Raw genomic sequence first — 25,821 nt, forward strand, 5'->3', positions numbered from 1 at the left:
AGCTGAAAGTAGTTCTGCAGTCTCCAGTTCTAGTCCCATGCTTTTGCTCCAGGCCATGTGGTGGTCCGTGCCTATGCCCTCCCGCCCCTTTTATTTGTGGGCCATCACAGATGATGGTCTTGGTCTTGAAAATGAACACATGTGGTGTATATTTGTCCTCACAGCGTGTATCTCCAGTTGTCTCTTCCATCTCTTTCTCCACAACCTTCCATGTTCATTTCTTCTTTCTCTTTCTATACCACCCTGTCAGTTTGAATTTTTATTTGGAATTGTCATTTCTTATTTCTTCAAGTTTGATGTGTTGACTATTTGTTTTTCAGTGATCAGGAACCTCCCTATTCAATGATTACATTGCACGAAATGGCAGAAACAGGTATTTTTCAAATTTTTAAAAAAATATTTTCTAATGAATTCATAATTATGGAAAATATGGCCACTTTTTTTTTAAATAAAAGATTCCAAAAGTACTTAATACACATGACCAACGTGTGCAGAAGTTTTCCTATCCAAAGGTAAAAATTAATAATCACTATATATTGCATCCTGAATATGTAGCTGCACCTCTCAGTAACGGTTTTATTTCACCTAAATTATTAAAAGAGAACTTGGGGGAGCATTGACAGATCTTTGACCAAAACTCTTCCAGAATGGGAAGGGTAGTTTTTTGGCCCTTAATTTCCTAAGTATCATTCTGAAAGTAGAACCAACTGCTTCAGATATTTAATCTTCTCAGTACGCTCCTATGTTATAAACAAGATGCTGAAAACTATTTTAATTATAATTTGAGAACCCAGGACCATAGCTTCAATTCTCTCCAAATAAAGATGCCCCCAAATCACCAGGCTCCTGCAAATTAAGAATCTTTGGTTCTACCATGATGACTACAGTTAATGACTGTCTATGCCAAATGTTAACTGCTTAAAAGCTACAAGATGAAAGCCAAAAGTGTTTCTATTTTAATATAAAGTCACCTTGTGTTATAAGTGATATATTTTCACATTTTAGAAATAGTGGCTCTACCATATAATCTTATTGATTTGCTCTTAGATGAAGGATGGTTGGATGTTGTCCAGTCTTTAATTAGAGTTATTCCATTGGAAGATCCACTGGGACCAGCTGTTATAACATTGTTACTAGATGAATGTCCATTGCCCACTAAAGTAAGTTAATACTTCTCTTTAATGAAACTGTCACCTATGCTTAAACACAGGATAAATGCCTACAAAGAACCTTTGATATAATGCATTTCCTCTTTATACATTTGTGGTCTGTTTCATTCAATATTGACTGAATATTGACTGAGGGGCATTATGTAAACTTTTTTATTTCTAATGAAGTGCTACATCCTCTTTCTATCACTAACTTACTATAAAGCTTTGGTTTAAAATTTTAAAATGTTAAAAATTAAAACATTTATATTTGAAACAGCAATCTTCTTGAAGTTGGAAGACGATGTTCAATTGCTGAGCTGATTTTCTTACCTGTCTCTAAACAAATTTCCTCATAACAAAAGGTTTTCTTTAATGTTTCCTATTAAGAGAAAAAGCTATTATACTAAAAGCCCTTGTGAGTCTAACATATTAAAGATTGGTATGACCTTGATTTTCCCTTAAATAGAACAAAAGTATCAAACTTTCATTGCCTTAGTCCATATCTTCTATGGAATGGGTTTTTGTTTGTTTTTTTTTTTAATTTTGGGTGCTGGCATCTGTCATTTGGTTGAGCCTCAGACATTTGGGCACAACATGGAAAAACTTATGAACAGAAGAGAAAAGCCTTTGGCCCAGTCACTGATGAAATGACCTTTAGCTAGGCTTATGAGAGGTTTCTGTTATAATTTGCCTCAAAAACTCTGGTGAGCTTTGTTCTTGCTTGATTAAAAAAAAAAAAAAAAAAAGTAAGTAACCTTTTACTTAAACATCACTAATACCCTATTATTATCAATCATATTGGCATTTGGGTGGATTTAGTCTGTTTAATGATTCAGGAGTAAACAGCATATTTTTTTAATACAACTGGTACATTTTTTTTTTTTTAATGTTTATTTATTTTTGAGACAGAGAGAGACAGAGCATGAGCAGGGGAGGGGCAGAGAGAAAGGGAGGCACAGAAGCTGAAGCAGGCTCCAGGCTCTGAGCTGTCAGCACAGAGCCCAACGCGGGGCTCGAACTCACGAACTGTGAGATCATGACCTGAGCCGAAGTCGGGCGCTTAACCGACTGAGCCACCCAGGCGCCCTTACATTTTGAATGAAGTAGAATTTAGCAATTCATGTAAGAAAACTTCCAGGTTGATCAAATAACATTGGTATCATTGGGTGCATTGTATCATTTTGTATGTGCATTCTGAGTTAATTTCATAACTGGCTATAGCTTTTGTCTCAAATGATTCCCCTAGAGGAAAAAACCTAAGTGATGATATATTTACCAAATTCCCTTGTACATTTTTGTTTTTAGGATGCACTCCAGAAATTGACTGAAATTCTCAATTTAAATGGAGAAGTAGCTTGCCAGGACTCAGGTCATCCTGCTAAACACAGGAACACATCTGCAGTCCTAGGTTGCTTGGCTGAGAAACTAGCAGGTAACTCTGGAAACCTCTACCAAGAAAGATCTTCAGTTTTTTTGACGTGATGGAGAAGATTGCAGGTCTTTAATCAAACCTGTATCAAAAAGGAGTGTCTCAAAAGAAATAAAATAAAAATTTAATTTAATTTAATTAATACTGAGGGACAAGAGCTAACTGGAAAAAAAGTACTCAAAGTCCAAAGAGGTGAATGCAATCTAATTTAGCTTTGAGGATTTTCAGAGACATTTATTTATTTTTAAATGTTTATTTTTGAGAGAGAGAGAAAGAGAGCACAAGTGGGGTAGGGGCAGAGAGAGGGGGACACAGAATCTGAAGCAGGCTCCAGGCTCCGAGCTGTCAGCACAGAGCCCGACATGGGGCTCAAACCCACGTACTGGGAGATCATGACCTGAGCCGAAGTCGGATGCTTAACTGACTGAGCCACCCAGGTGCCCCCAGAGAGACATTTAAAAGAAAAAGTTGTACTCATTTGCTTTAAAATTAAGAATAAAAGGTTAAATTCAGTATAATAAATAAAGATTATGGAGGTATATATTTATGCATATAATAGATAATATACATTTATGCACTTTATAGAGTTTAGCTAGATAATAGAGACCTACAAGGTAGGAGAAGAAGAAAAGGAACTGTCATTGGAGCAGTTCCTGAGAAGAGAAGCAGATATTTAACTTGTTTATGAACATTACCCACTTTAGGAAAGTTAGCATCAAAGTGCAGATGAAGAGCTCAGCTAGTTAGAATCCTGTATGGTGGAAGAAACAATGGATTCCGAATCCGGACCCGTGGGTACTGCCTCCGATTCTGCCATGTGCACCCCAAATGCACCAGAATGAGTGACTTCACTGTGGGCTCCATTGCTCAGCTGTGAAATAGAAACAGTACTATTCCCTGCCTCAGAGCAGGAGGCTTGAATCAGACACTGTGCGTGAGAGTACCTTGTCAAAGAGTTCTAAAAAACAATTTTACTGTTATTAGTTACTGATGAAAAAGAATATGGCCCATTTCATTGTATCTTGTGTTTGTTATGTTTGTCCAGGTCCTGCAAGTATAGGCTTACTTAGCCCAGGAATACTGGAATATTTGCTACAGTGTCTGGTAAGTGAGGCATCAAAGCCAGTTATTCTTAGTCATCTACAACTGTGCATTTTTCTAAAATTGCCAGCTTAACCACTGGCACAGAGAATGGAATCAGTTATAAATTTTATTTGCAGGTGTTTCCTGAGTGTTTATCTATTCCCTCCTATGTTCAAAAAAAAGAAAAAAAAAGATGAGGGCGGGATAGGAATTTATTGCAAGCAAAAGCAGCTGAGTTGGTCTGGTTTTAAATTTAGTCCTAAGATAGCTGCTATGATTGGCTTTTGTGTGTGTGTCCTTAGGGTCGGCCAAATGGTAGTAGGGAGCTCTGCAGCGGAAACAAAATTACATGGCATTCCAAGCCAGGAAACTGTCAGGTCAGATTGCCAGTGCATACAAATCTCCACTTCTTCCCTCCCCCTCTGGCTACTGCTCTTATAACTGTTGTCGTGGAGTACTTGATCTATTGTCTGTGAAGCTTGCGGTTTGCTGAGGTTGTACTGTCAGATCTCTTACACTGCTGGACTGCAGACTTGACTGGTCTGTATTTGTTAAAGTTATTTCTGCAGGCCTCCTGAGCATTGGCCTTCTTCAAAATCTCAAAGACCTTATTTTTCAATACTTATATGATATGTACCTAAGACACACCCCACTATGCTAAGCAAGCCCTGTGGGGATACAAAAGTAGTATAACCAGTCCTTTGCCCTTAAGAAGTTTCCTGGTTAACTGGGGGAACAGAACTACTCGGACAAGACAGTTGGCCTCCATTTTATGACAGGGCATGATCAAGGGCAAAATCCCCTCTCTCAGACTAAGTGCCATAAGAGTACTGAGAAGGTGATGGGGAGGTGGAAGATGGTGGTGGTAAGGGCCAGGAGAGCCATGGGAGACAGGCTTCCAGATGAAGGTGGCATCTCAGCTAGGTCACATCATAGGTTAGGATTTGTGCACACTGGAAGGAAAAATGGGTTTTGGCTAAGGGCCCATCACCAGCAGAAGCTCAGAGATAGAAATGACCATGCTCCTGGCATATTACAGAGAATTGTCTGTTCAGGAGACAGTGTTTAGAGACAGGAGGACAGGCCTGAACATCCTGATGGGGAGGGCTCTGGGCCTGAAAAACCAGACTGAGGAATTGAGAGTGGATATGGCAGGAAGCAGGGTACCGAACAGGCTTTGCTGCAGGGCATGCTGGTGGTTGCATGAGAGTTGCAGAACCTTTGAGCCCCAGGGAAGTGAGTAGGAATCACCTGATGTTCTAGAGCTCCTTTGCAAGCTGCTAACGTAGCTGCGGTAAAGGATGGCTCTGAGAAGGTGTGATGTTAAGCAGGTAGGTTTTTCTTTAAATGATGAACGCATGTGATGTGAAGTTAAATGTAATTTAAAGAGCGCTGTCCCACCTACCATTAGCATTTGTGGATTTCCTTGCAGAGAACAGACTGAAAACTAAGCCATAAGGTATTCATTCCATCATTTATAATTTTGGAACCTGGTAGTAATGTGTGGTTCCTTTAAGGCTTCTGAATAAAAGTCATTCTTAGCTACAATTCTAGGTTTCTGTTTGGCTTGCTTAAATCACTGTAAGAATCCGCATGGTTTTCTTTCACAAAGCCCTAATATAAATGTTACTAAGTGGAATAACACAGTGCATTTAACAAAATACTTCTGAAATTTGCATATCTGTAAATGAACCCGGTGGCTTCAAGAAAATAATATACAATTTTATGAGACTCTGTCTTGGTTCCTTATTACTAGCAGTATTAGCAAACAGAGGATTAAGGACTCAAATGAGTAAAACTCTTCTGGTTGCTCCAAAAAAATCAAGCACATATTGGGTAAGAAGAAGAAATTGGTAACTCGCCGCCTCTGCAGGGGAATGATGTTTTTGCTTTATGTTTCTCTGTCTTTTGTTGTCTTTCAGAAGCTACAGTCCCACCCCACAGTCATGCTCTTTGCACTTATTGCGCTGGAAAAGTTTGCACAGACAAGTAGGTATAGTGACTTCTTGCACTAATGATCTTCTGAATTGGCTGTTAAAAATCTTATTTTTATTACTTACTGGATGAGCTTATGCTTTGAGCCCCATCAAACAGGTACACGTTCCGTATTTGTCTGGGTAGACGCTTCAAGGCCAGTGAGATATAACAGGGACAAAAGCCAAGAGTTTTTCACCTAAGAATCAAAGCTTAATGACCATGGTTACTGACTTTTTATAGCTAAAAAGTTAATGATGAGGGGTGCCTGGGTGAATCAGTCAGTTAAGTGTCCAACTTCTGCTCAGGTCATGATCTCACAATTCAGGAGATTGAGCCCTGCATCAGACTCTGCTCTGACAGCACTGAGCCTGCTTGGGATTCTCTCTCCCTCTCTCTCTGCCCCTCCCCCATTTGCACTTTCTCTCTCTTTCTCTCTCTGACGCAAAATAAATAAACCTAAAAAAGAAAAAAACATTAGTGATGAGATTGCTACTTCCCAGAAAGTAGTCAAGGCTCCTGGGCTATGTCCTTATTCTAGTTTCCAAGTTTTCTAATTGCCTGTCCTCACTCCTTCCCACCCCTCACCTGCCCAGCAAATCATCCTACCCTTTCATGGTTAATTCAAGGTTTATGTCTTCCCAAACAGGTGAAAATAAATTGACTATCTCTGAATCCAGTATTAGTGACCGGCTTGTCACATTGGAGTCCTGGGCTGATGATCCTGATTATCTGAAACGTCAGGTCGGGTTCTGTGCCCAGTGGAGCTTAGACAATCTCTGTAAGTAGCAATTGTCCTTCCAAAAAGGAAAAAGCCTGTTTCCCCTTCCAAACCCATTTCTTACACAGGACCACTATTCTGTAGTGAATGTGACACTTACCTTATAAGGTCCTATACTGTAGCTTGGCTGTATTCTAGCAGAAAAACATTCTAGGGACCCTCTAGATAAGAATTATATGGAATGCTTCTAATTCCAGCACTCTTTCTGTTCACAGACTTTTACTGATACCCTACTTCCTGCTGCATCAGGGCCATTAATCAAATGGCAGTGTCTAGGGGTGCCCGGGTGACTCAGTCAGTTAAGCGTCTAACTCTTGATTTCAGCTCAGGTCATGATCCCATGGTTCATGAGTTTGAGCCCAGCATCGGACTTTGCTCTCATAGCATGGAGCCTGCTTGGGATTCTCTGTCTCCCTCTTCCTCTCCACTCCTCTCCCATGTGCATGCGCCTGCTCAGACTCTGTTTCTCTCTCTCTCTCTCTCTCCCCCCCTCTTTCTCAAAAGTAAACATTTAAAAAAATAGCAGTGGGGCACCTGGGTGGCTCAGTCAGTTAAGCATCCAACTTCGGCTTAGGTCATGATCTTGCGGTTCATGAATTCAAGCCTCACGTTGGGCTCTGTGCTAACAGCTTGGAGCCTAGAACCTGCTTCAGATTCTGTGTCTCCCTCTCTCTCTGCCCCTCCCCTGTTCTCTCTGTCTCTGTCTCTCTCTCAAAAATAAATTTTAAAAAATAGCAGTGTCTAATCAACTCTTCTGACACAAACTATCTCCTCACTGTCTTATAAGCGGTCCCCAGTCATTCCTGCCTCTGGGCCTTTCCCTCACTTGGAGTTCTCTGTCTTTACTCTCCTCCTTATCCTAACTTGGCTCTTCAAAACTCAAGACGCGTCTTACCTATGTCAGGAGGGTTGCTCCCAGCTTTTCTTGTTCCCTTCCAACAGCTGCTAGAACTAAAACTACCCCTACTACTAATCCTCACTCCCCCTCCAGAGTTAGCACTGTGTAGAAGCACGGCTGGACGTGTGCACCCCCTGCTCCTGCCACAGCACTGTGGGGAGTTGCTTTGTGCACAGCCTGTGTGGTGCCAGTGAAAGAATCGTTCTTAGAAAGTATAGTTTGGCTTTGGTTGCATGCAAAATAACAAATCCAGAGAGCAGAAGCGTGAACCTCACAGTGCTGTCCTAGCCTGTCCTAACTTTTGCTTAATTGATCCTCATGTGGTCGTGCAGCAACAGAGCCAAGGTCTTTAAGTCTCCCTACCAATTCTGCCATTTCTGAGCACCTCCCCTTAACTAGAATGGCAGCCAGTGATGACACTAGCTTTTTCCCCACAACAGCCTGCCTTAGAAACATGACCACTTTTTCTTTTGCAGTTTTAAAAGACAGTAGGCAGCTGACCTATGAGAAAGTGGACTTGAATAGCATTAGGGCCATGCTGAATAGCAACGATGTCAGCGAGTACCTGAAGATCTCGCCTCATGGCTTGGAGGTAAAGCTTTCATGGATGGAACATTCAGGGGGAAGAAATCTTGGTCTCATTTTCACACCCTGGTTCTCAACAAAAAAGCAATTTTTTGCAGAATAGATGGAAGTTCATTTCATACTCCAAGAGTGTTTAGAGGTAGAACTGGCAGACAGAAGGTGTTTGGGATATTACTTAGTCTTTTATATCCCACACGTGCTATACTCATAGCAAGTAAGCACTATAATATTTTTTGACAATTTGATTTTTTTTTTTTTTTTTGTAGCTTCAAGTTTTCTTTAAATTCCAGTTAACATACAGTGTTAATATTAGTTTCGGGTATATAATTTAGTGATGCATCACTTACATACAACGCCCAATGCTCATCACAACCAGTGCCCTCCTTAATGTCCATCACCCATTTAACCCATCCCTCCACCCACCTCCCCTCCAGCAATTGTTTGTTCTCTATAGAAAATTTGATGGGGGCGCCTGGGTGGCTCAGTCAGTTGAGTGTCCGACTTCAGCTCAGGTCATGATCTCACACTCTGTGAGTTTAAGCCCCGCATCGGGATCTGTGCTGACAGCTCAGAGACTGGAGCCTGCTTCAGATTCTGTGTCTCCCCCTCTCTCTGCCCCTCTCCTGCTCATGCTCTGTCTCTTTCTGTCTCAAAAATAAAAATAAAAACATTAAAAAAAAATTTTTTTTTTAAAAAGAAAGAAAATTTGATGTAAATATGTCTGTTTTCAATCTCTGCCATTTTATTCAGCTAAAGGTACAAAGACTAGTGTTTCCTAAAGAAGCCCTTCCTTTTTAAATCCCTGCATAACCAGTTGTATTCTGTCTAATGTTCTCCCTCTTCCCTGTGTGTTGGAAATGTTGCCGATTTTGTGGTGCACGTTGGTGAACGCTGCTTCTGTACAAGAAGGCACCATAAGGCACTAGACATGTCAAGATTAAAGAACTGTTTGAAGAGTGGCTGCAGACAGCTCTTTGATCTTGCGTATTGCCAAATGCCTCCGTAGTTTTCTGCTTTAAATTATCTTGGGGTATCCCGTCTTATACCCTTCAATGTCCTTCTCTGTCTCCATACTAACAAGTGCAGGTTAAGGCCATGTTAATGCATCTGTAAAAGATTCCACTGTGAAGGTAAATACCTGTAAGTACTTCAAAAAGAAGCAGGAGCCCTCGTTAATTCTTCCTGTGGCCATCTTTGAGGCCTTTCAACCCTGTTAGGACTCCTTGGGGATAAAACCATAAAACAGAGTGTGCTTCATTCTGTTTTGCACTTTTTGTACCTGGGGATGCACAGAGAAGGAAATGACCATCCACCAGAAGCTTCGATAAGGAAAAAGACTCCACCTCTGAGCAGTCACTTGTCTTTGGCGGTCTCCAGGCATTGATGGTAGACTATGACCCGCTTTGGTTTTGCCAGGCTCGCTGTGATGCTTCCTCTTTTGAAAGCGTGCGTTGCACCTTCTGCGTGGATGCTGGGGTGTGGTACTACGAAGTCACTGTGGTCACTTCTGGCGTCATGCAGATCGGCTGGGCCACGCGAGACAGCAAATTTCTCAATCACGTGAGTACCCTAGAGAACTGTGTGAACAGGGCCAACCTCAGGCTTTTGGTGAGCGGGTGGAGGACACGGCTTTTTCAGGTAGGCTTGCAGCGTCATCGTGCCTCGGGGTGCACCACGTGCTGCCAGATCCCTCACACAGGGGGTGCCGAATGGATTCAGAAAAAGCGAAACACAAGTGAAACCGCCCGTCAGCTTTTTTCCCCCTCGAGTTTCAAGTTCACATTCGTTTTTGCCTACAGGTTGGCTGTGTCCTTTGTCTCTGTAGGGTGTCTCCTCCCCCAGCCACATTGCTGGCTTGGTTTTCGTATTGGGACCCAGCATGACTTTTACCTTGCATTTAAGCTTTAAGAAACTTGTAGGAATTCTCTTCCTTTCATAAAATACTAAATATTGGCTTGACTTCTTTAACTTGACTTTTATCTTGTGATTGGTAGGCACATTTGTTTTCAATATTTAGTATTTATCTTTTGTTGTAGAAAGCTGGCAGGTAAGAGGGAAGATGAATTCCACTAGAAGAAGCAGGATTCAGCTACCGCTGCTCGAGTGTGAGGGCAGGGCTTCCTCTCTTTCCTATAGATATTAATTTCTTGCCAATTTATGCCCTTCTGATGCCCAGCCTGATCGACTTTCTTGTGTTTTTCCAATTTTAAGCTGTTTGGAATCAATCCAGTTTTGATCTGGAATCTTTTGTGTGGATGTATGATTTTTACCCTTTGAACTGGGAAAACACTTTGGATTATTTTGCTAATTTAAACAGTAGTCTCCCATCTGTAAGGTGCTAGGTTGGGTGTTAGAAGTGAACCAACAAAACCAAACTCTGCTTGCCTGCTATAGGTATAGTTTCGGAAGGACCGTTTCAGCAAGGCTGTGTAGCATCTTAGAATTGTGCATGGCCTTTTACTAAACTCCTTGCTGGAGAGACAACTGGAGGAAGAGAGTCAGTGGAGAGGTCAGATTCTTGTCCAGGATAGAAAACTAGACCCCAGTCTGCTGTTGCTTTTCTCGGGACCTTTCTCTGATGAAGGGCCTCCTCACTGACAGCACCTTAATTAACACCTGGATGCGTGAGGCTTTATTGTGGCACCATGTGGTCAGAAGTACACGGGTCTGGAGAACAGTGCTGGTTAGTCTCTTACTTCCCACCTTGGGCACTGATTTAAAGCAGGTAGCATCAATTATCCTGACAATCTGACCCAAAGGAGGTCCCGAAGACAATTTTTTAGACCTTAGGGGGCAAAAAGGTTTGTTTCCAGAGCGTTGTCATTTTGGAGCCCTTCCTCTGACTCCCACAGCAGCCTGTACTGCCACCACGTCCATTTCACATATGACAAATGGAGACTGGGAGGACCTAAAGAATATTGGACTAGAATTCAGGCTCCTTCCTGTTCTATAAGAGTCATCTTCTTTGCATTTGAAAACGGAAAGAATCTCAGAGAATTAGCTAGGTTCCTCATTTGGGTGTAAAAAAAGTTGTTCCAGAGCTAGAAGAAAGATGGAAATCTCTAGGGAGGAAGCTCTAGGACAACATTTGTTTCTCGTCATTTGGCGGCAGCACCACCACCGTACCTCCCCGCCCCCGCCGCCCATGAGTCTATGTGTAGTATATCTAATTCTTGATATTGTAAATTTTTTTTAATATTAAAATTTTTTATTATTTACCAGTGAGGCTGCCACTAATTTCTGCCATATCATTGCAGAAACTTTGGCTCCTCAAATTAAGATCCTTAAAATGCTGTTTTCCTATCCTCTAAATTGCTTGACAGACTTTTAATTTCTTCCTTTAAAAATCAAAACCAGGGGTGCCGGCGTGGCTCAGTCTGTTAAGCATCCACCTCTTTGGTTTCTTCAGCTCAGGTTATGATCTTATGGTTCATGAATTCGAGTCCTGCGTCGAGTTCTGTGCTGACAGTGCAGAACCTGCTTGGGATTCTCTGTCTCTCCCCATCTCTTTGCCCCTCCCCAGTGTGTGTGCTCTCTCTCCTCTCAAAATAAATAAATTAAAAAAAAATGTTTTTTAATCAAAAAACATTTTTTTCCTGATCTAAGTACTTGTTGATTCTCTATTAGAAGTCAATGAAATCTGATACCTCTTTTCCCAAACGTAGGATTTTAATCATGTTGCCATACTTACAACTTTGCTTCAAATGGACGTTCTGGTAATTCTGATTTTTTTTTTTTTTTTTTTTTTCTTGCCTGTACAGACGGGGTGTGGTTTTATGCAATAAGTCATCCCTAGGATACACACAGTCTCTAATGACTTGAAGTCAATCCACAGTGCCTCTTCTTTTAACTCTTACTGCTTGGGCTTCAGTTTTGAAAGGATGATAAAAGTGTTGGGCTCTCATTCACATGAGAAGCTTAAGGACGGTTCTTGTTCAGGTCACCTACAGAATAGTTGGTCTTGTGTATTTTTATGGAGGTTTGGGTGAAACAAGTTTTTAAGGGTGCATTTTGAGTTATCTGAAATAACTTTTGCCTTTTCATGAACATCTACCATACTTTCGCGTACTATCTCTAATCTTTTTGAGAGTTTGGGAAGGTATTATTCTCTCATTTAAAGATGAGAGTGAGGTTCAGACAAATAAATTTAGAAACTTACCCGAAGTCACCTGGCCTCCAAGTGCTAGAGAAGAATCGAGACCCTGGTCAAGATAACCCATGCTCCTTCCCCTGGAGTAGCCTCGTCCCGTGGAGAAAATGAGTCTGCTTTCTGAAACAGAAAAAGGGAATAACTCGGAAGCCTATTGGGAACTCCCAGGCTGTTGAGGAGTTTGGGAACTAGACAGGCACCAAGGCAACATCAGAGAGCCAAGAGACAGGAAGTACAACAGCCAGTGTTTTAGGCGCTAAGATGCCAACATTTCTGCCACAAACCAGTCCTAACCATTCCTCCGTGTGGGTCACTCCTACCACGCTAGGTGTCTGCTGGACGGATCCAGCTGGCCAAGCCTAGGTTAAATCCTACCCCTCCAACTCCTGAGTGGGAGGCAGGACATTGTATCTTCATTAAATTCCCTAAAACAGGAAGGGGTTGGGATGCTGGACAGCAGAAAAAAAAAGGGGAAAGAATTCAAAATATTTCCTGAATGGCAAGCTATGGATTAAACTTTTTGTTTTCAGTAATGTTTCCGTTACTAAAATATACATGACCATAAACAAGCATATCAAAATTATTACTCCAAGTACTAAGCTAGCTACCCTGTTCTCCCATTTATCTGTCTCAGCTGGAAACCACAATCCTGCTGGGAATGTTTTCAGGTTGACAGAGGGTGTAGGGCATCTAGCTCACTCTCAGAGATGTCAACTCAAAGGGATTTTTCCAAGTGTATCTCTGCTTGGTAGAAGTACCTACTTCTTAGCCTGTAGACGTTGAGCTCTGGTTGAAATTATTACAGTTCCACCTTTGTCCCACAGTGCCACTCTCCAGTGAAATTCATCCTGGCATGGAAGACATTGCATGGTAAAAGTCTGATCTTAACCAACTCTTCTGGCTAGAAATCTTCTAGGAATGTCTTCACGTTGTTCCACAGAGGACTTGGTAGTACATTAGAAAGTGAATTGCTTGCCTTTTGCCTATGACCAACACGCATAAAATAAAAAACCATTTTTCCTTGTTCAGGCTTGGAAAGGAGGGATAGCGAGGTATTCTTTCTAGTCAACTGATGAATTTCTTCTCTGCCTAAAGACAGGTAGATGAAAGTTCATTTAAGTCTTGAATAATCTGAATAGTGCATTCAGAACAGCTGGTTCAGAAGCCTCACTTTGGAGAACACTCATGAGAATTCAGTATATTGTAGTCCGAAGTAGTCAAGGAATATGTTCAAGCCTTTTCTCTGATCTCCTCACTGCATTGTTTATTCCAGAGAACAAGCAGAACATCACCAAGGACCTGAAATCTTACTTGGATTTGGCCCACTAAGAATCTTTCACCATGAACCTTTAAAGATAGCAGTTGTCTGATCTGCATGCTTCTTCTGTTTGTTCTATTTTTTCATAAGCACTTAAAATAATTTAAGATCCCATCCACCCTTTTAACAATAAAATAATTGTGAAATAATTAAAAGGCAATAAGAAATAAAAGAAGCTGCCGAGGACTTGTATGATGCTCGAGTTGAGCCCACCTCCGAATAGCTATTAGCTGACTGCCCACTATAACCTTTTTCTTGTGTCCAGTTTTGAAATCTCCGTGTATGTGGTTGTTTTGAAGTCTACTACATGCAAGAAAGTTGTTTTCCCAGCCACAGTGAAGTAGAAAGCACACCATTCTTAGGATCAGAAGAGTCCAAGGTCCAAACGTGGCTTTCTTAGTAATGATTTGTCTTTGGGTGATGTGGTTGACCTCTCTGAGCCTTTATCTCCTCTTAAAGTGGAGCAGGATGCCATCAGCCTTATGGTGGCTCATGAGAATTAAAAGAACTAACAAATTTGTTGGTGAGGTCATTATCCAGTCATGGAGAGCCAGGCTTCCGGGTCAGCATTTTGGTATCTTCTAAGAACCATAGGCTCCCTTCATCCGGAAAGCTTAGAATTCCAGCCACCAGGTCTATGGTTACAAAAGACACACCATCTTTTCTCAGAACGCAGCAGGCAGAGCCTTGCTAATCTTCTGGGCCCTATCTCCCTCCAGGAAGGCTATGGCATTGGGGACGATGAATACTCCTGTGCCTACGACGGCTGCCGGCAGCTGATTTGGTACAATGCCAGGAGTAAGCCTCATCTACACCCGTGCTGGAAAGAAGGTACCCGTTCCTCTCTGTCATGAATTTATCGACTGGGTCCAGACATCTGGTTATGATGAAGGCATCTATTATGTTGGGCCTTAAAATGTTTTAATGGAAGAAGATGTAACATGAAAAGGGATATGAGCCTTTGTATTCCCCCTCATAGATGTAAACAGCGTTCTGATGAGTTCACCTCTGGTAGAGCCCTTCCTTTTGCAAAAGCATTTCAGACTATAGAATTCTTAATTGAGTGGGGAAAATGATAAGATTAATATGAATTCTAGTTTTCTCTCTGGGTATATGCTTTTTTTTTTTTTTTTTTTTCTTTGTTGAGATTTTATTTTTAAGTAATCTCTATACACAACTGGGGCTTGAACTCACAACCCCAACATCAGGAGTCACTCGCTCCACCAACTGAGCCAGCCAGCCGCCCCTCTAGATACATGCTTTGAATCAAAGCATTCAGGGAGATATTGAGGACACTGATATTGTAATGCCAGTAAAATGAGGATATTTTTAGAGGCCAGGTGGCTATGGAATAGGCACTATTCAGTGGCCACATTCTGGGCCCCACTAGAGCAGCTTTTAAGGATGAGTTGAGGGCACCTGGGTGGCTCAGTCGGTTAAGTGTCTGACTTTTGATTTCGGCTCAGGTCATGATCTCACGGTTCGTGAGGTCGAGCCCCGTGCTGGGATCCATGCTAACAGCATGGAGCCTACTTGGGATTCTGTCTCTCTGTCTCTCCCTCTTGGTCTCTGCCCCTCCCCTGCTCATGCTCTCTCTCAAAATAAATAAATAAATACTTAAGAAAAAAAAAAAAAGAGGCACTGTCAGCAAAGACTGTCTCATTTTTGTTTTCTAATAATTTTAAAAAAGATTACTGAAGTAATATGTTTAGCATAAAAATTTGGGAAATAGGGGAAAGGAGTAAAATGAAAATCCCTTATAATTCCTCCATCCAGAGATTTTTTTTTTTTTAATAAACTTAAAACTTGGTGTATGTGTTTTTTGTTATTGTCTCACTCCTATGCCTTGAACAGATTTCCAGGTTATTAAATAACATGATTTTTTTGTGTGTGAAATTTATTCATTTTGAGAGAGAGAGAGAGAGTATGTGTGCCAGGGGGCAGACAGAGAGGGAGAGAATCCGTGTTCTTTTTTGCCACCCAAGTGCCCCAGCAGCATTTTCTTCTTAATCGTAGTCTAAAATATTAGACCAGTTGCAGAAGAAGCAAGACTGGTGAATGTGTTGATACATAGCTACAGATGCAGACTTGACTTGATACAATGACTAAAACCCTTGAGACACTGAGCAGAATCCTGGTAGTAGTATACACCCTAACCCTTAGCATGTTTCACTTTCTCCTGTAGGAGACACAGTAGGATTTCTGTTAGACTTGAATGAAAAGCAAATGATCTTCTTTTTAAATGGCAACCAGCTGCCTCCTGAGAAGCAAGTCTTTTCATCTACTGTGTAAGTAGCTTTCCTCAGTCAAAAATTTGAGTAGATGCATGGAATTCACTTTTCTCCAGAAAAAGACTTTGTCCATTTATGTAGTCAGTTGTGATGAGAAATCATTTTATTTAGAGTAATTAAGGACCCATTTGATCATATCTATAACCATCCTGAAGCTTAATATAAGAAGATGAGGTTAGGACATTGTCAGGGTCACAGTCCTGTCTAGGTTAGTAAACAGAATCCATTACCCTTCCTTTCTACTAGGGGATAATGTCTAAAAACCACTTCCATGTATGAGCTTTACTTTGTTTTCATGAATTCTGTTGACCTCTGTACTCCTTTTCACTTGTAGATCTGGATTTTTTGCTGCAGCTAGTTTCATGTCATATCAACAATGTGAGTTCAATTTTGGAGCGAAACCATTCAAATATCCACCATCTATGAAATTTAGCACTTTTAATGACTACGCCTTCCTCACAGCTGAAGAGAAAATCATTTTGCCAAGGTAAGGAATCTGCTTAGACTAACTGTAGACTTTCACGTGCATCTCATAAGAAGCTGAAACAGTTCCTGAAAGACTTTTTACAAATAATTTTGAAGACCTGAATAAAATGGATGACCTCCTAGGAAATATAAATTACTCAAACAAATCCCGGAAGAGATATAAACTAACCAGTTATTATTACAAAATTAATTGAAATGAAATAAGAGATATGTCCCCCAAAACACACCAGACCTGGGTGATTTCACAGGAGATTTCCACCACATTTTTTTTTTAATGTATTTATTTTTGGAGATGGAGACAGAGTACGAGTGGGGGAGGGGCAGAGAGAAAAGGAGACACAGAATCCAAAGCAGGCTCCAGGTTCTGAGCTGTCGGCACAGAACCCGGCACAGGGCTCAAACTCGTGAACTTCGAGATCGTGACCTGAGCAGAGGCGGACACTTAACTGACTGAGCCACTCAGGCACCCTTCACCACATTTTTAAATAAAAGATAACTATTTAAATATCACTATTTAAAATGTTTCAGAACCAGAAGGAAAGAGCACTTCCAAATAATTTTTACGAGCTAAATAATATCGGTATAAAAACCAGGCAATATAACACATGCACAAACACACAAACTGCAAACTAACTTTACCTGAATGTCAATGAAAAATCTTAAACATTAGGAAATCAAGTACATTTTTTAGCAGATATGCTTTTAACTTTGGAGTTTGTTGAAACATACTTCTCTCTCTCTCTCTTTTTTTTTTTAAACATTTCTTTATTTTTGAGAGACAGCATGAAGCAGGGGACGGGCAGAAAGAGAGGGAGACACAGAATCTGAAGCAGGCTCCAGGCTCTGAGCTGTCAGCACAGAGCCTGATGCAGGGCTCGAACCCATGAGGCATGAGATTATGACCTGAGCCAAAGTTGGACGCTCAACCGACTGAGCCAACCAGGCGCTCCAGAAACATACTGTTGCACTACCAGCACTGTTCTACAGCCATTAGGACAGTGAATGCCATCTTGCATAAAATTCCACAGCCTTTCTTTGCCGAAAAGTGTGATAGACATTAGTTATCTCCTTGGAAGAGTATCTGCTTTTCTTTCTTATGAGATGAACGTGGTCTGTTCCTTAAGCTGAGAAAGACTCAAGCTGCTTCCTGGTAATGATCTGAACTTGAAGCTTGTTTCACAATATGAACCAAAGCTTATCATTTTTTAACAGCAGTTTTCTAGATCCCTGTGGGGAAGGGGATTCTTGCCACATGTATTATATCAATGACAGAGATCACACTGGCCATGGTGCGGTCAGTGTTGGGCTGTCATGCCCCGGAAGGTATATGTAACATACTGTTATAATCCTAGCTCCTGTTTTGGCTCAAAAAGCAGGTCTATAAACAGCCCTTCTGGGCCATGCTTCACCTTGGACGTAGTGTCTCAAGCCTGAAGAGCGGCTCAACAATTTGCAAACGAACCAGAAAAGGTCACAGAGTGACCCAGCAGCATTGCCTGCTATGGCAGAACCTCCGTAATATCACAAGAACAGAAGGGCCCCTTACATACCAGCTCAGGGACCTGAGGTTCATTCCTAGAACTTCCCTTCAACTTGTGTTGGTGCCTGACAGAGATTATGAACTTTAAATTCCTCTTGAATTTAGTGAAAGTCTGAAGTAATACCTCTCTTGTCTGTTCATACCTCATTCCTTTTTAATTTAGCCTGTCTCACTGGAGGCGGCCCATCACTAAGCCTGCCTTGTGACGTATACCCTGAAAAGTGAGGGCAGGCTCCAGGAGTTCCCCTGGAGGCTGGCCTTAGTTAAAACAGCAACAGCATTTAGAGGACCACCCCCTGCAGAATTAAGCTTTGTGAAAGTCAGATGGCAATAGGTGCCAGCTGTTCAAAAGTCTCCTTTTACGGGCAGCTTCCAAGTACTCAGTACCCTGTCAGGTCAGCACCCAGATGCAGCCTGCCTTGAGTAAGAGCAGAGTTCCAGGTTAGGGCATCTTACGTTGCACTGTCTCTGACAGTGACACCAACACGGGAGTTGCTGGAGGCTCATTGAGTGGCGTCCTCCACGGCACAGAAACCTGCCACTGTCTTTCCCCTCTTTAACATCTCAGTTGCACCTCATTGTGGCATTAGGTGTGAATGTGCCTGAGACCATTTCCTATGCTGTTAATATTTTCAGCCTGTGTTCCAAAAGCTTATATTCGGCTTGTGTTTGTTTATTCACTGGAATATATTCCTTTCTGGCTTCATGGTAGGAGATCATGGCCCTGTTGCTTTCTGGGATTTTGTAAATTGCTCTATATACTCTCTGTATATACTCTCTGTCTCTAATTCTCATTCATTTATTCACTTTTTTTTTTCTCCTTCTTAACCTTTTTATTATTTGGAAACTTCAAATACACACAAAAGAAAAACAGACTATATGGTGAACCTAGTCACAGACAGGGTTAGAGGGGAACTACTGTCTTCCTTTGTCTGAGCTCCGTTGTCATTCCAGGTTCCCTGGCCATAATCCTAGAGGTTCTTTGACACCTTACTTTCCACCATTCCTACATCCTACTCAGAAAATACTGTGGGCTGTGCCTTCGGAATATATCCCACATGCAACTACAGCTTGTCACCCTCACTCCTGCTACCATCGTCCAAGCTGCCTTTTTTTTTTTTTCCCTTTAGCTAGTCTCCCTGTTCCTACCTAGACCCCCTTCGGTCTAGCCTCCATGACCTGTGAGTGTACCATCTCCCCAAACCTCCACATGTTCACCAACCTTGAAGATTTTCAAACGGTCCCCTTAGGGGTTTCTCTGGTGGCTTCATTACAGAGGCATAGTTGATGAGAACATTGGTCATTAGTGAGTACATTCAATCTCCAGCCCCTCTGCCCCACTGGGAGGTGAGGGGAGGAATGAAAGTTCCAGCTCACTGATTACAATGCTGGTTCCCCTGGCAGCCAGCCCCAAACTTAGGTTACCTGGGGGCTTGTCAAAGTTGTCTAATTAACATAACAAAAGACATCTATTGCTCTCATCTCTTAGAGAATTCCCAGGGTTTTAGGACCTCTGTGCCAGGAACCCAGACGAAGACCAAATATGTATTTATTATAAATCATAATATCACAAATGGTGTCTCTCCAGATATCCACAAGACTCAATCCCTCGCTCCCTTCATATCTTAAATGTCACCTTAGTGAGATCTTCCTTGGCTGTCATATTTAAAATTGTACCTCCCTGCTTCTATACACACTGCCTTTACTCTTCTCCCTGCTTTATTTTTCTTCATACTGCTCATCAGCGCTTAAAATTGTATATATTTTACTTTTTTACCTGGTTTCTTTCTGTCTCCCTTCACTGGAGTGTAAGCTCTCTGAAGGCAGGCATATATGTTTTTAGTCCTCTCTTCACTGCTGAGTCTCCAGGCTCAGGCCAGTGTCTGTCACTTGGTAAGGCCTGAAGTGAATAGAATGAATGTTTCATGTTTCTCTTGCCCCCTGGCTGTCAAGGCTGCACTTTTAGCAAAGCAGTTCTGCCTGTCCACTTTTCCATTTCAAACTGAGTGGAAGTGTCATGCAAGGATTCTAACCTGAGGTGTGTGGACTTCCAGAAGAGTCTGTGCTGGCCTATCATAAGCACCTGAGACTGTATAGAAACTTGTGTGTGTGCATTTTTCGTGGGAAAGACTCCGCTGCTTTTCTTCAGACTCTCAGAGCTCTGTGACTCAAAGGTGAAAATTTGCTGGTAAAACAAAGAGTACTAGTCTGAGAACCAAAAGGTTGGCATTTGATTCCTGAATCTGTTTCCCATGTGTTGACCTTATGCAGATCACTTCCATGAACTGTTTCTTTGCCTATAAAATGGGATTGATCACATCTGTGTCATTCTCTACTGTAGAAAATCACTGTCAGGTTGAAATGAGATGCGTGTGTGCAAACCTTCCTGAACAAAGCTTAAGGAGTGCGTAGCATACTTCACACGGACAGAGCATTTTCATAGCATTTCATATGCATCACTGCTCATAGGCCCATTGATATGTTGACCAAATAAGTTGTAAACTACACTTTCTACTCAGGCACCGGCGTCTTGCTCTGTTGAAGCAAGTCAGCATCCGGGAAAACTGCTGCTCCCTGTGTTGTGACGAAGTAGCAGACACACAGTTGAAGCCATGTGGACACAGGTAAGAGGGTTTGCTCATTTCTTCTTTTTTGTATTACATTAGGCAATCATCCTATTCTTGTTTTTATGGTTATCAGAGAGGAAGAAATTTTCCTCTGTCCAGGGTTCTTCTAACTGGACTAAGAATTAAATATATATGATACAGATTAACAGGAGAGAATCAAATGTAGTTACGTGCACATGGGGAATCCACACAGACATGAAATTCCAAAGACAGGCAAAATGAGGTATGCATGTCGTCCTCAGTTAAGGAAGGGGGTAGGGGTCTGGGGGTAAAAAGGGAAGGAAAGCCCTTAGCAGGAAGCAGAGGGGATGTTCGGAAAACAAAGGTTGCCCCGTTGTGCAGATATGTTTCTTAGGTAAAGAGGAATCTCTTATTAATAACTCTCTTCCTGGTAACAGGTCCTCTATTTAAATTCTTTTTAGGCAGTTGCAGGGAGGTCAAAGTTTCTTCCTGAGTCTTTTGGACCTTGATTGTTTTCAGCTCAGAATAATCCGTGTGTCTTTGCAGCCCGTCTTGGGCTGTCTACCCTTGTACCCCACACAATGTTACCAGTTCCATAGCTGTTCTTTAAGGTTTATTATATACAAAGTGGGCTGAGAAATTCGAGTTTGCCAGACAGTTCATGGCTGTCTTCCAGAAAGTACCTGAAATAGAAGAAGCTGTTTGATGGAAGGCCTCTGTTTTTATCTTGTTTACTCAGTACTATATTTTAATACAGTTTTACAAAATGTAAAAGGCCTAATACTACTTATGATCCTCTTGGGAAATCCCTTTTAGCTTTATTTTTAGGGCCTCCTCATTTACTAGCTACTTAACCCTCTAACCATTGAGAAGGCAGCACCTCCCTCCCATGTAGCCAAGTTGAACTAGAAGGCACCCTGGATCCTGTAGAACAGTGTCTAAACATCAGCAAGAGCAGCAAGTATGATGTCCCCAAGAAGGCCTCCCAACCGAGTTTGGAAGCAGAAAGAGATGGGGCACCTGGGTGGCTCAGTCGGTTAGGCCCTGCATTGGGCTCCACGCTGGGCACAGAGTCTACTTAAATAAATTTTAGAAAGGAAACAGAAAGAGGAGCTGGGCAGCGGGCTGGCCCTGACCTGGCCCAGGCATGTGTGCTGACTGTGGGTGAGCAGTGCCCGGGCCAGTCTTCCAGGCCAGCTCCCTGTAACTCAGCACATCCTCTCTCCTGCCCTGCTCTTATTTTTGACAGAGCTTTAGCCACCAGAGCTCCTGAGGGTCCAGAGTCTGAGTGATGGACCCCAATTGTCACCTCCAGGTGTGGCTTAGTCTAGGCCCTTCACTCTACCTTGCCAGCTTTTGCAGTGGGTTGTTATCTAATTGGCTGATAAGGGAGGTGCATGCTGTGTATCTTATGTCACTGCTCACTGTACCAGTTTCTCTTCGAAAAGAAAGGCACGGTGACTCCAGCGGTAGCTGTTTCCTTGGTATCGACTCTGCAGCCTAGAATTCTCAGTTTGAGCACCTTTGAAGGTTTTAGTTATTAGGGCCTCACAGGCAGATGCAAAGTTTAAAGGATGGATATCTCGATACCCCTTTTGATCTTTGTTTGTGGGAGGATGTTAAAATCCCAAAGAGCAGTATCTGGTCTTAACTCGTCTTCGCGCTCTCTGGGCTTCTCAGTGGGTTTGCTCACAATGAGCACTTGTAAATGAGGGCTGAAATCTAAAAACTTAGAACCAGGTATCTTAGCCTCCGTAATAGATATATACAAAACAGGATTGGAAGAGGAAATGTAAAGAGTTATAAGAAAAGTTAGCTCAACTTTCAGCAGCAACAACAATTTTAAAGGGTTAAGAAAGGAAATCCGGATAAACTGAATGTCGTGAGCTGACCCTGGGAAGAAATGGACAACCTAGGCATTTCTATTACCGTAGAAGAAAATTGAAATGATTATCAAAGGTATATTTGCCCTCCATTCCCTCTGCCCCAAGCACTAAGCCCAGATGGTTTCACTGATAATTCTTTCAAACCTTGAGGGACTGGATAGATTCTATTTAAACCTCTCCAGGCCAGGAGCACCCAGCTGGCTCACTCAGTGGAGCATGCAACTCTTGATCTCGGGATTGTGAGTTCGTGCCCCACTTTGGGTATAGAGATTACTTAAACAAGTACATAAAAAAAATAAACAAGGGCTGTCTAAGAATACGTACCAAGAAATATGTGGTGCCTATGAGAAGAAAACTTTTAAACTACTAAAGAATGCAAGATAAGATTTGAATAAATGGGTCTGTTCTTGGATAGGAAGTCCTGTTGGTGTTTTAAAGGTGACACTTTTCTCTAAACCGTAAGTTTAATCTGGGTTAACTTTTTTTTTTCTTCTGAAAATAGAAATGCTAGTTTAAAAGCTTGCTTGTGTGCTGGGACACCTGGGTGGCTCAGTCGGTTAAGCATCCGACTCTTGATTTCAGCTCAGGTCACGATCTCACGATTCGTGCATTGGAGCCCCGTGTCAGCCTCCACACTGTCAGCGTGGAGCCTGCTTGGGATTCTCTCTCTCCCTCTCTGCCCCTTCCCTGCTTGCCAGCTCACTCTCTTAAAATAAATTAAAAACTTTAATTAAAAAAAATAAGTAAAAACTTCCATGCTATAAATAAGACAAGAAAATTCTGAAAGAGAAGAGTTACAGAGGGGACCAAACTACCTACCACATCTTAAGATATATTAAAATAAATGCTAATAGTTCGCTCCCCATATATAAAAAGAATGGCAGAACTGTGGAGAACAGAATAGAAACCCAGAAATAGAACTAACCGCAAGTGAAAATTTCACATATAAAAGCCTCGTGTCAAATCTGCAGTGCAAGATGGACTGTTTGATATTGGGATAAGTGGCTGTCTGGGAAACAAAGCGTGTCGTGTTTCGACCTACCATACACGTCTGTAAGTTTTTTTCGTGTACATACAGACTTGGTGGGAGAATATACTTGAACTTTTTACTTACTCCTCACAAGAGGATGAGGGAGGATCAGAAATGAGAGAGAGACTTGTTTGTTCATATATTTGCTTCGTTTTTTAACCATGTGTAATGATTACCCTTTCAATTAGCCAGCTTGTTAATATTTTAGACTGAGTTGGCACATTGTCAGTTTGACCTCCTGAAGCATTAACCTAACTGGCACTTGTATCTTTCTCTTTAGTGACCTGTGCATGGATTGTGCCTTGCAACTGGAGACCTGCCCGTTGTGTCGCAAAGAAATAGTGTCTAGAGTCAGACAGATTTCTCATATTTCATGACACATGTGAAGAGGCATCATGGACTTATTTCTACTCAATTCCAGCCAATGTTGAAGAGAAAAAACAAAGAAAAAAAAAAACATCTCTAATCAGTTGTGCGCACATTGAAACTTATAGCCATGGCCAGATTTTATGCTAAAAATGGTAGTTTGTCAAAGACAAAATTCTCTTAGAATCTAACCCAACTTGCCAGCCCTGAGAAATTCCTTTTAAGGCCAAGGAAAGCTGAGTGCTAACAGCTAGGCCTGTGGTACTTCCATGGAACACGCTAGGAGACAGTGCCCTCCCAAGTGCTGAAACCACACCGGAATTCTCCCATGTTGGGTTCATGTGAATGTCTAACAGGATGTTTTCTCTCCTATTCTAAAGTTTTTATTTGGGGCAGAAGTCATCGTGGAGAAGTAAATGACAGCGGTTCTGGGTTAAGCATAACTTCCAACCGGTCAGAGAGGCCCCGGTGTGTTAAGCGTGGATATTGCCCTGCAAAACTTGAATCTATAAACCAGAACCCCACAGGTCAATACTACAAGCAACATGGAGGGCCCGAAAGAAGGTGCACAGACTGTGGAGAAAACCCAATTTTTGATATTTCCGTGATTCCAAAGAACATTGTAGTTTTTTTTTAACTGCAGAAAACTGGTGTATTTTCACATTCATGGTGTTTCTATCCAGTTTCAGTATCCGCATTTTGTGAGGAAAAAATGTTTTAACAATGCGGGAGGAATTCTTAAATTAATTGCAATGTTAGACTGGAGAAAATTTGGTATTTAGGGTATTTTTAAGGTACCATCAAATCAGGTTTTTTGTTTTTTGTTAAAATTTTTTTTTAATCAGTATTGTTTCTGGAAGTAATATACTTTGAAACTCTTGAACTAACAGTCTCAAAAACTCTTAGAGGACAGTCTGAGAGCACGTATTCCTGTTGTTTTAAATAAATACCTGTTTTTGAATAGTATATTCAATCATGGATTGCTGACTATGTCTTCATCAAAAGTGTTAATCCCTCTCAGGGTCTCTGGTGAAGACCTTCAAGAGTTTGGTTTTTTCTCCCAGAAAATTGGAAGGTAGAATTGTAAATTCATAGAACTTATTTTATAATGGTGTACCTCAGCAGCTGCCTTTCAATTTATGCCAAGTCCTTACTGAGTTTATACTTGAATAGTAAATACGTCTTCTGAGTTTTACAGTGTCTTAAACTCAATGCACATCTTTCTTTCCTCCTTTCCTACCCTTTCTTGTTTGTAATTCATTAAACTGTCCTATTATAGAGATGATTTCCTTCCTGGCCGTACTTGTTGGGGTGCTGGATTTTTTCCATGTCTTTAGTCTTCCATAAATTCAAATATATATATAAATATATATATATATATATGTTCTCTTCTTTAGCTTGTGGTGAATACAGTAATTTGCATTGAAGAAATAAAACATTTGTTGCCTTTTTTGAGTAAGATTTCACAACTTTCATTGGTGCCTGCTGCCAAGGTCCCAAGACCTCATCCTCTCCGATTTCAGGGCTACTTTCCAGGGCAGGAGAGAATCAAGTATTAGATTTTAAGAAGCAAAGGTAATCACTTACTCATCCCACAGATCTTTATTGAGCACATAATATGTTCTGGGTACTGTGCCTAAGTGGTATACAAAACAGATCTATTCATGGAGCTGCTGGTAGTGGGGAGAAGACAATATATTTGTTTGTTAATGCCTTACAAGATTAGGGTGCTATGAGAGAATGAGGGGGATTTAATTTAGATGGGTGGGAGGGGCAGAAGAAACCTCCTTGAGGAAGTAATATTAGTAAAAACTCCCTTTTAAAAATTTTTTTTTTAATGGTTATTTATTTTTGACAGAGACAGAATGTGAGTGGGTTAGGGGCAGAGAGAGAGGGAGACACAGAAGCAGAAGCAGGCTCCAGGTTCTGAGCTGTCAGTACAGAGCTTGACGTGGGGCTCGAATTCACGAGCTGTGAGATCATGACCTGAGCCGAAGTCGGACGCTCAACCGACTGAGCCACCCAGGCGCCCCAAAACTCCCAAGGAAAAAGTAGGACATGGCCAGGCAGAGAGACTGAGTGAGGACAAGCTTCCAGGACGATGTAGCTATGGGAGCACAGCATTACAGGTGAAGGCCTAACGAAGGAGAAAAGGAGCTCAGCCTCAGGATCTGATGGACGACCCCTGTAGCTAACAAGTGGGTAGAATAGTATGCTCCCATGTTGGAGAGGTGAGGAGATTGCTCATGAAGCCATGTTAAACAT

General features: G+C 41.6%; 1 protein-coding gene across 2 annotated transcripts in view; it reads left to right on the plus strand.

Moving 5' to 3' along the window:
• RSPRY1 (ring finger and SPRY domain containing 1) overlaps positions 1-25,015 on the plus strand; it is a 43,337-nt gene extending 18,322 nt beyond the window's left edge. For both annotated transcript variants that reach the window (XM_019455849.2, XM_019455848.2), the window contains exons 3-15: positions 321-373; positions 1,048-1,160; positions 2,457-2,583; positions 3,626-3,684; positions 5,586-5,652; positions 6,287-6,418; positions 7,793-7,908; positions 9,318-9,461; positions 14,089-14,200; positions 15,555-15,657; positions 15,995-16,147; positions 20,206-20,310; positions 23,471-25,015. In XM_019455849.2, coding sequence (XP_019311394.1) covers positions 321-373; positions 1,048-1,160; positions 2,457-2,583; positions 3,626-3,684; positions 5,586-5,652; positions 6,287-6,418; positions 7,793-7,908; positions 9,318-9,461; positions 14,089-14,200; positions 15,555-15,657; positions 15,995-16,147; positions 20,206-20,310; positions 23,471-23,567 — 1,381 coding nt within the window. In that variant the 3' untranslated portion in view covers positions 23,568-25,015. The remainder of the gene's footprint in view (positions 1-320; positions 374-1,047; positions 1,161-2,456; positions 2,584-3,625; positions 3,685-5,585; positions 5,653-6,286; positions 6,419-7,792; positions 7,909-9,317; positions 9,462-14,088; positions 14,201-15,554; positions 15,658-15,994; positions 16,148-20,205; positions 20,311-23,470) is intronic.
• Positions 25,016-25,821: the final 806 nt, after the last annotated feature.

Source organism: Panthera pardus, unplaced genomic scaffold (assembly GCF_024362965.1).
Source record: "Panthera pardus isolate Hobbes unplaced genomic scaffold, ASM2436296v1 HiC_scaffold_18, whole genome shotgun sequence".
Taxonomy (NCBI): Eukaryota; Metazoa; Chordata; class Mammalia; order Carnivora; family Felidae; genus Panthera; species Panthera pardus.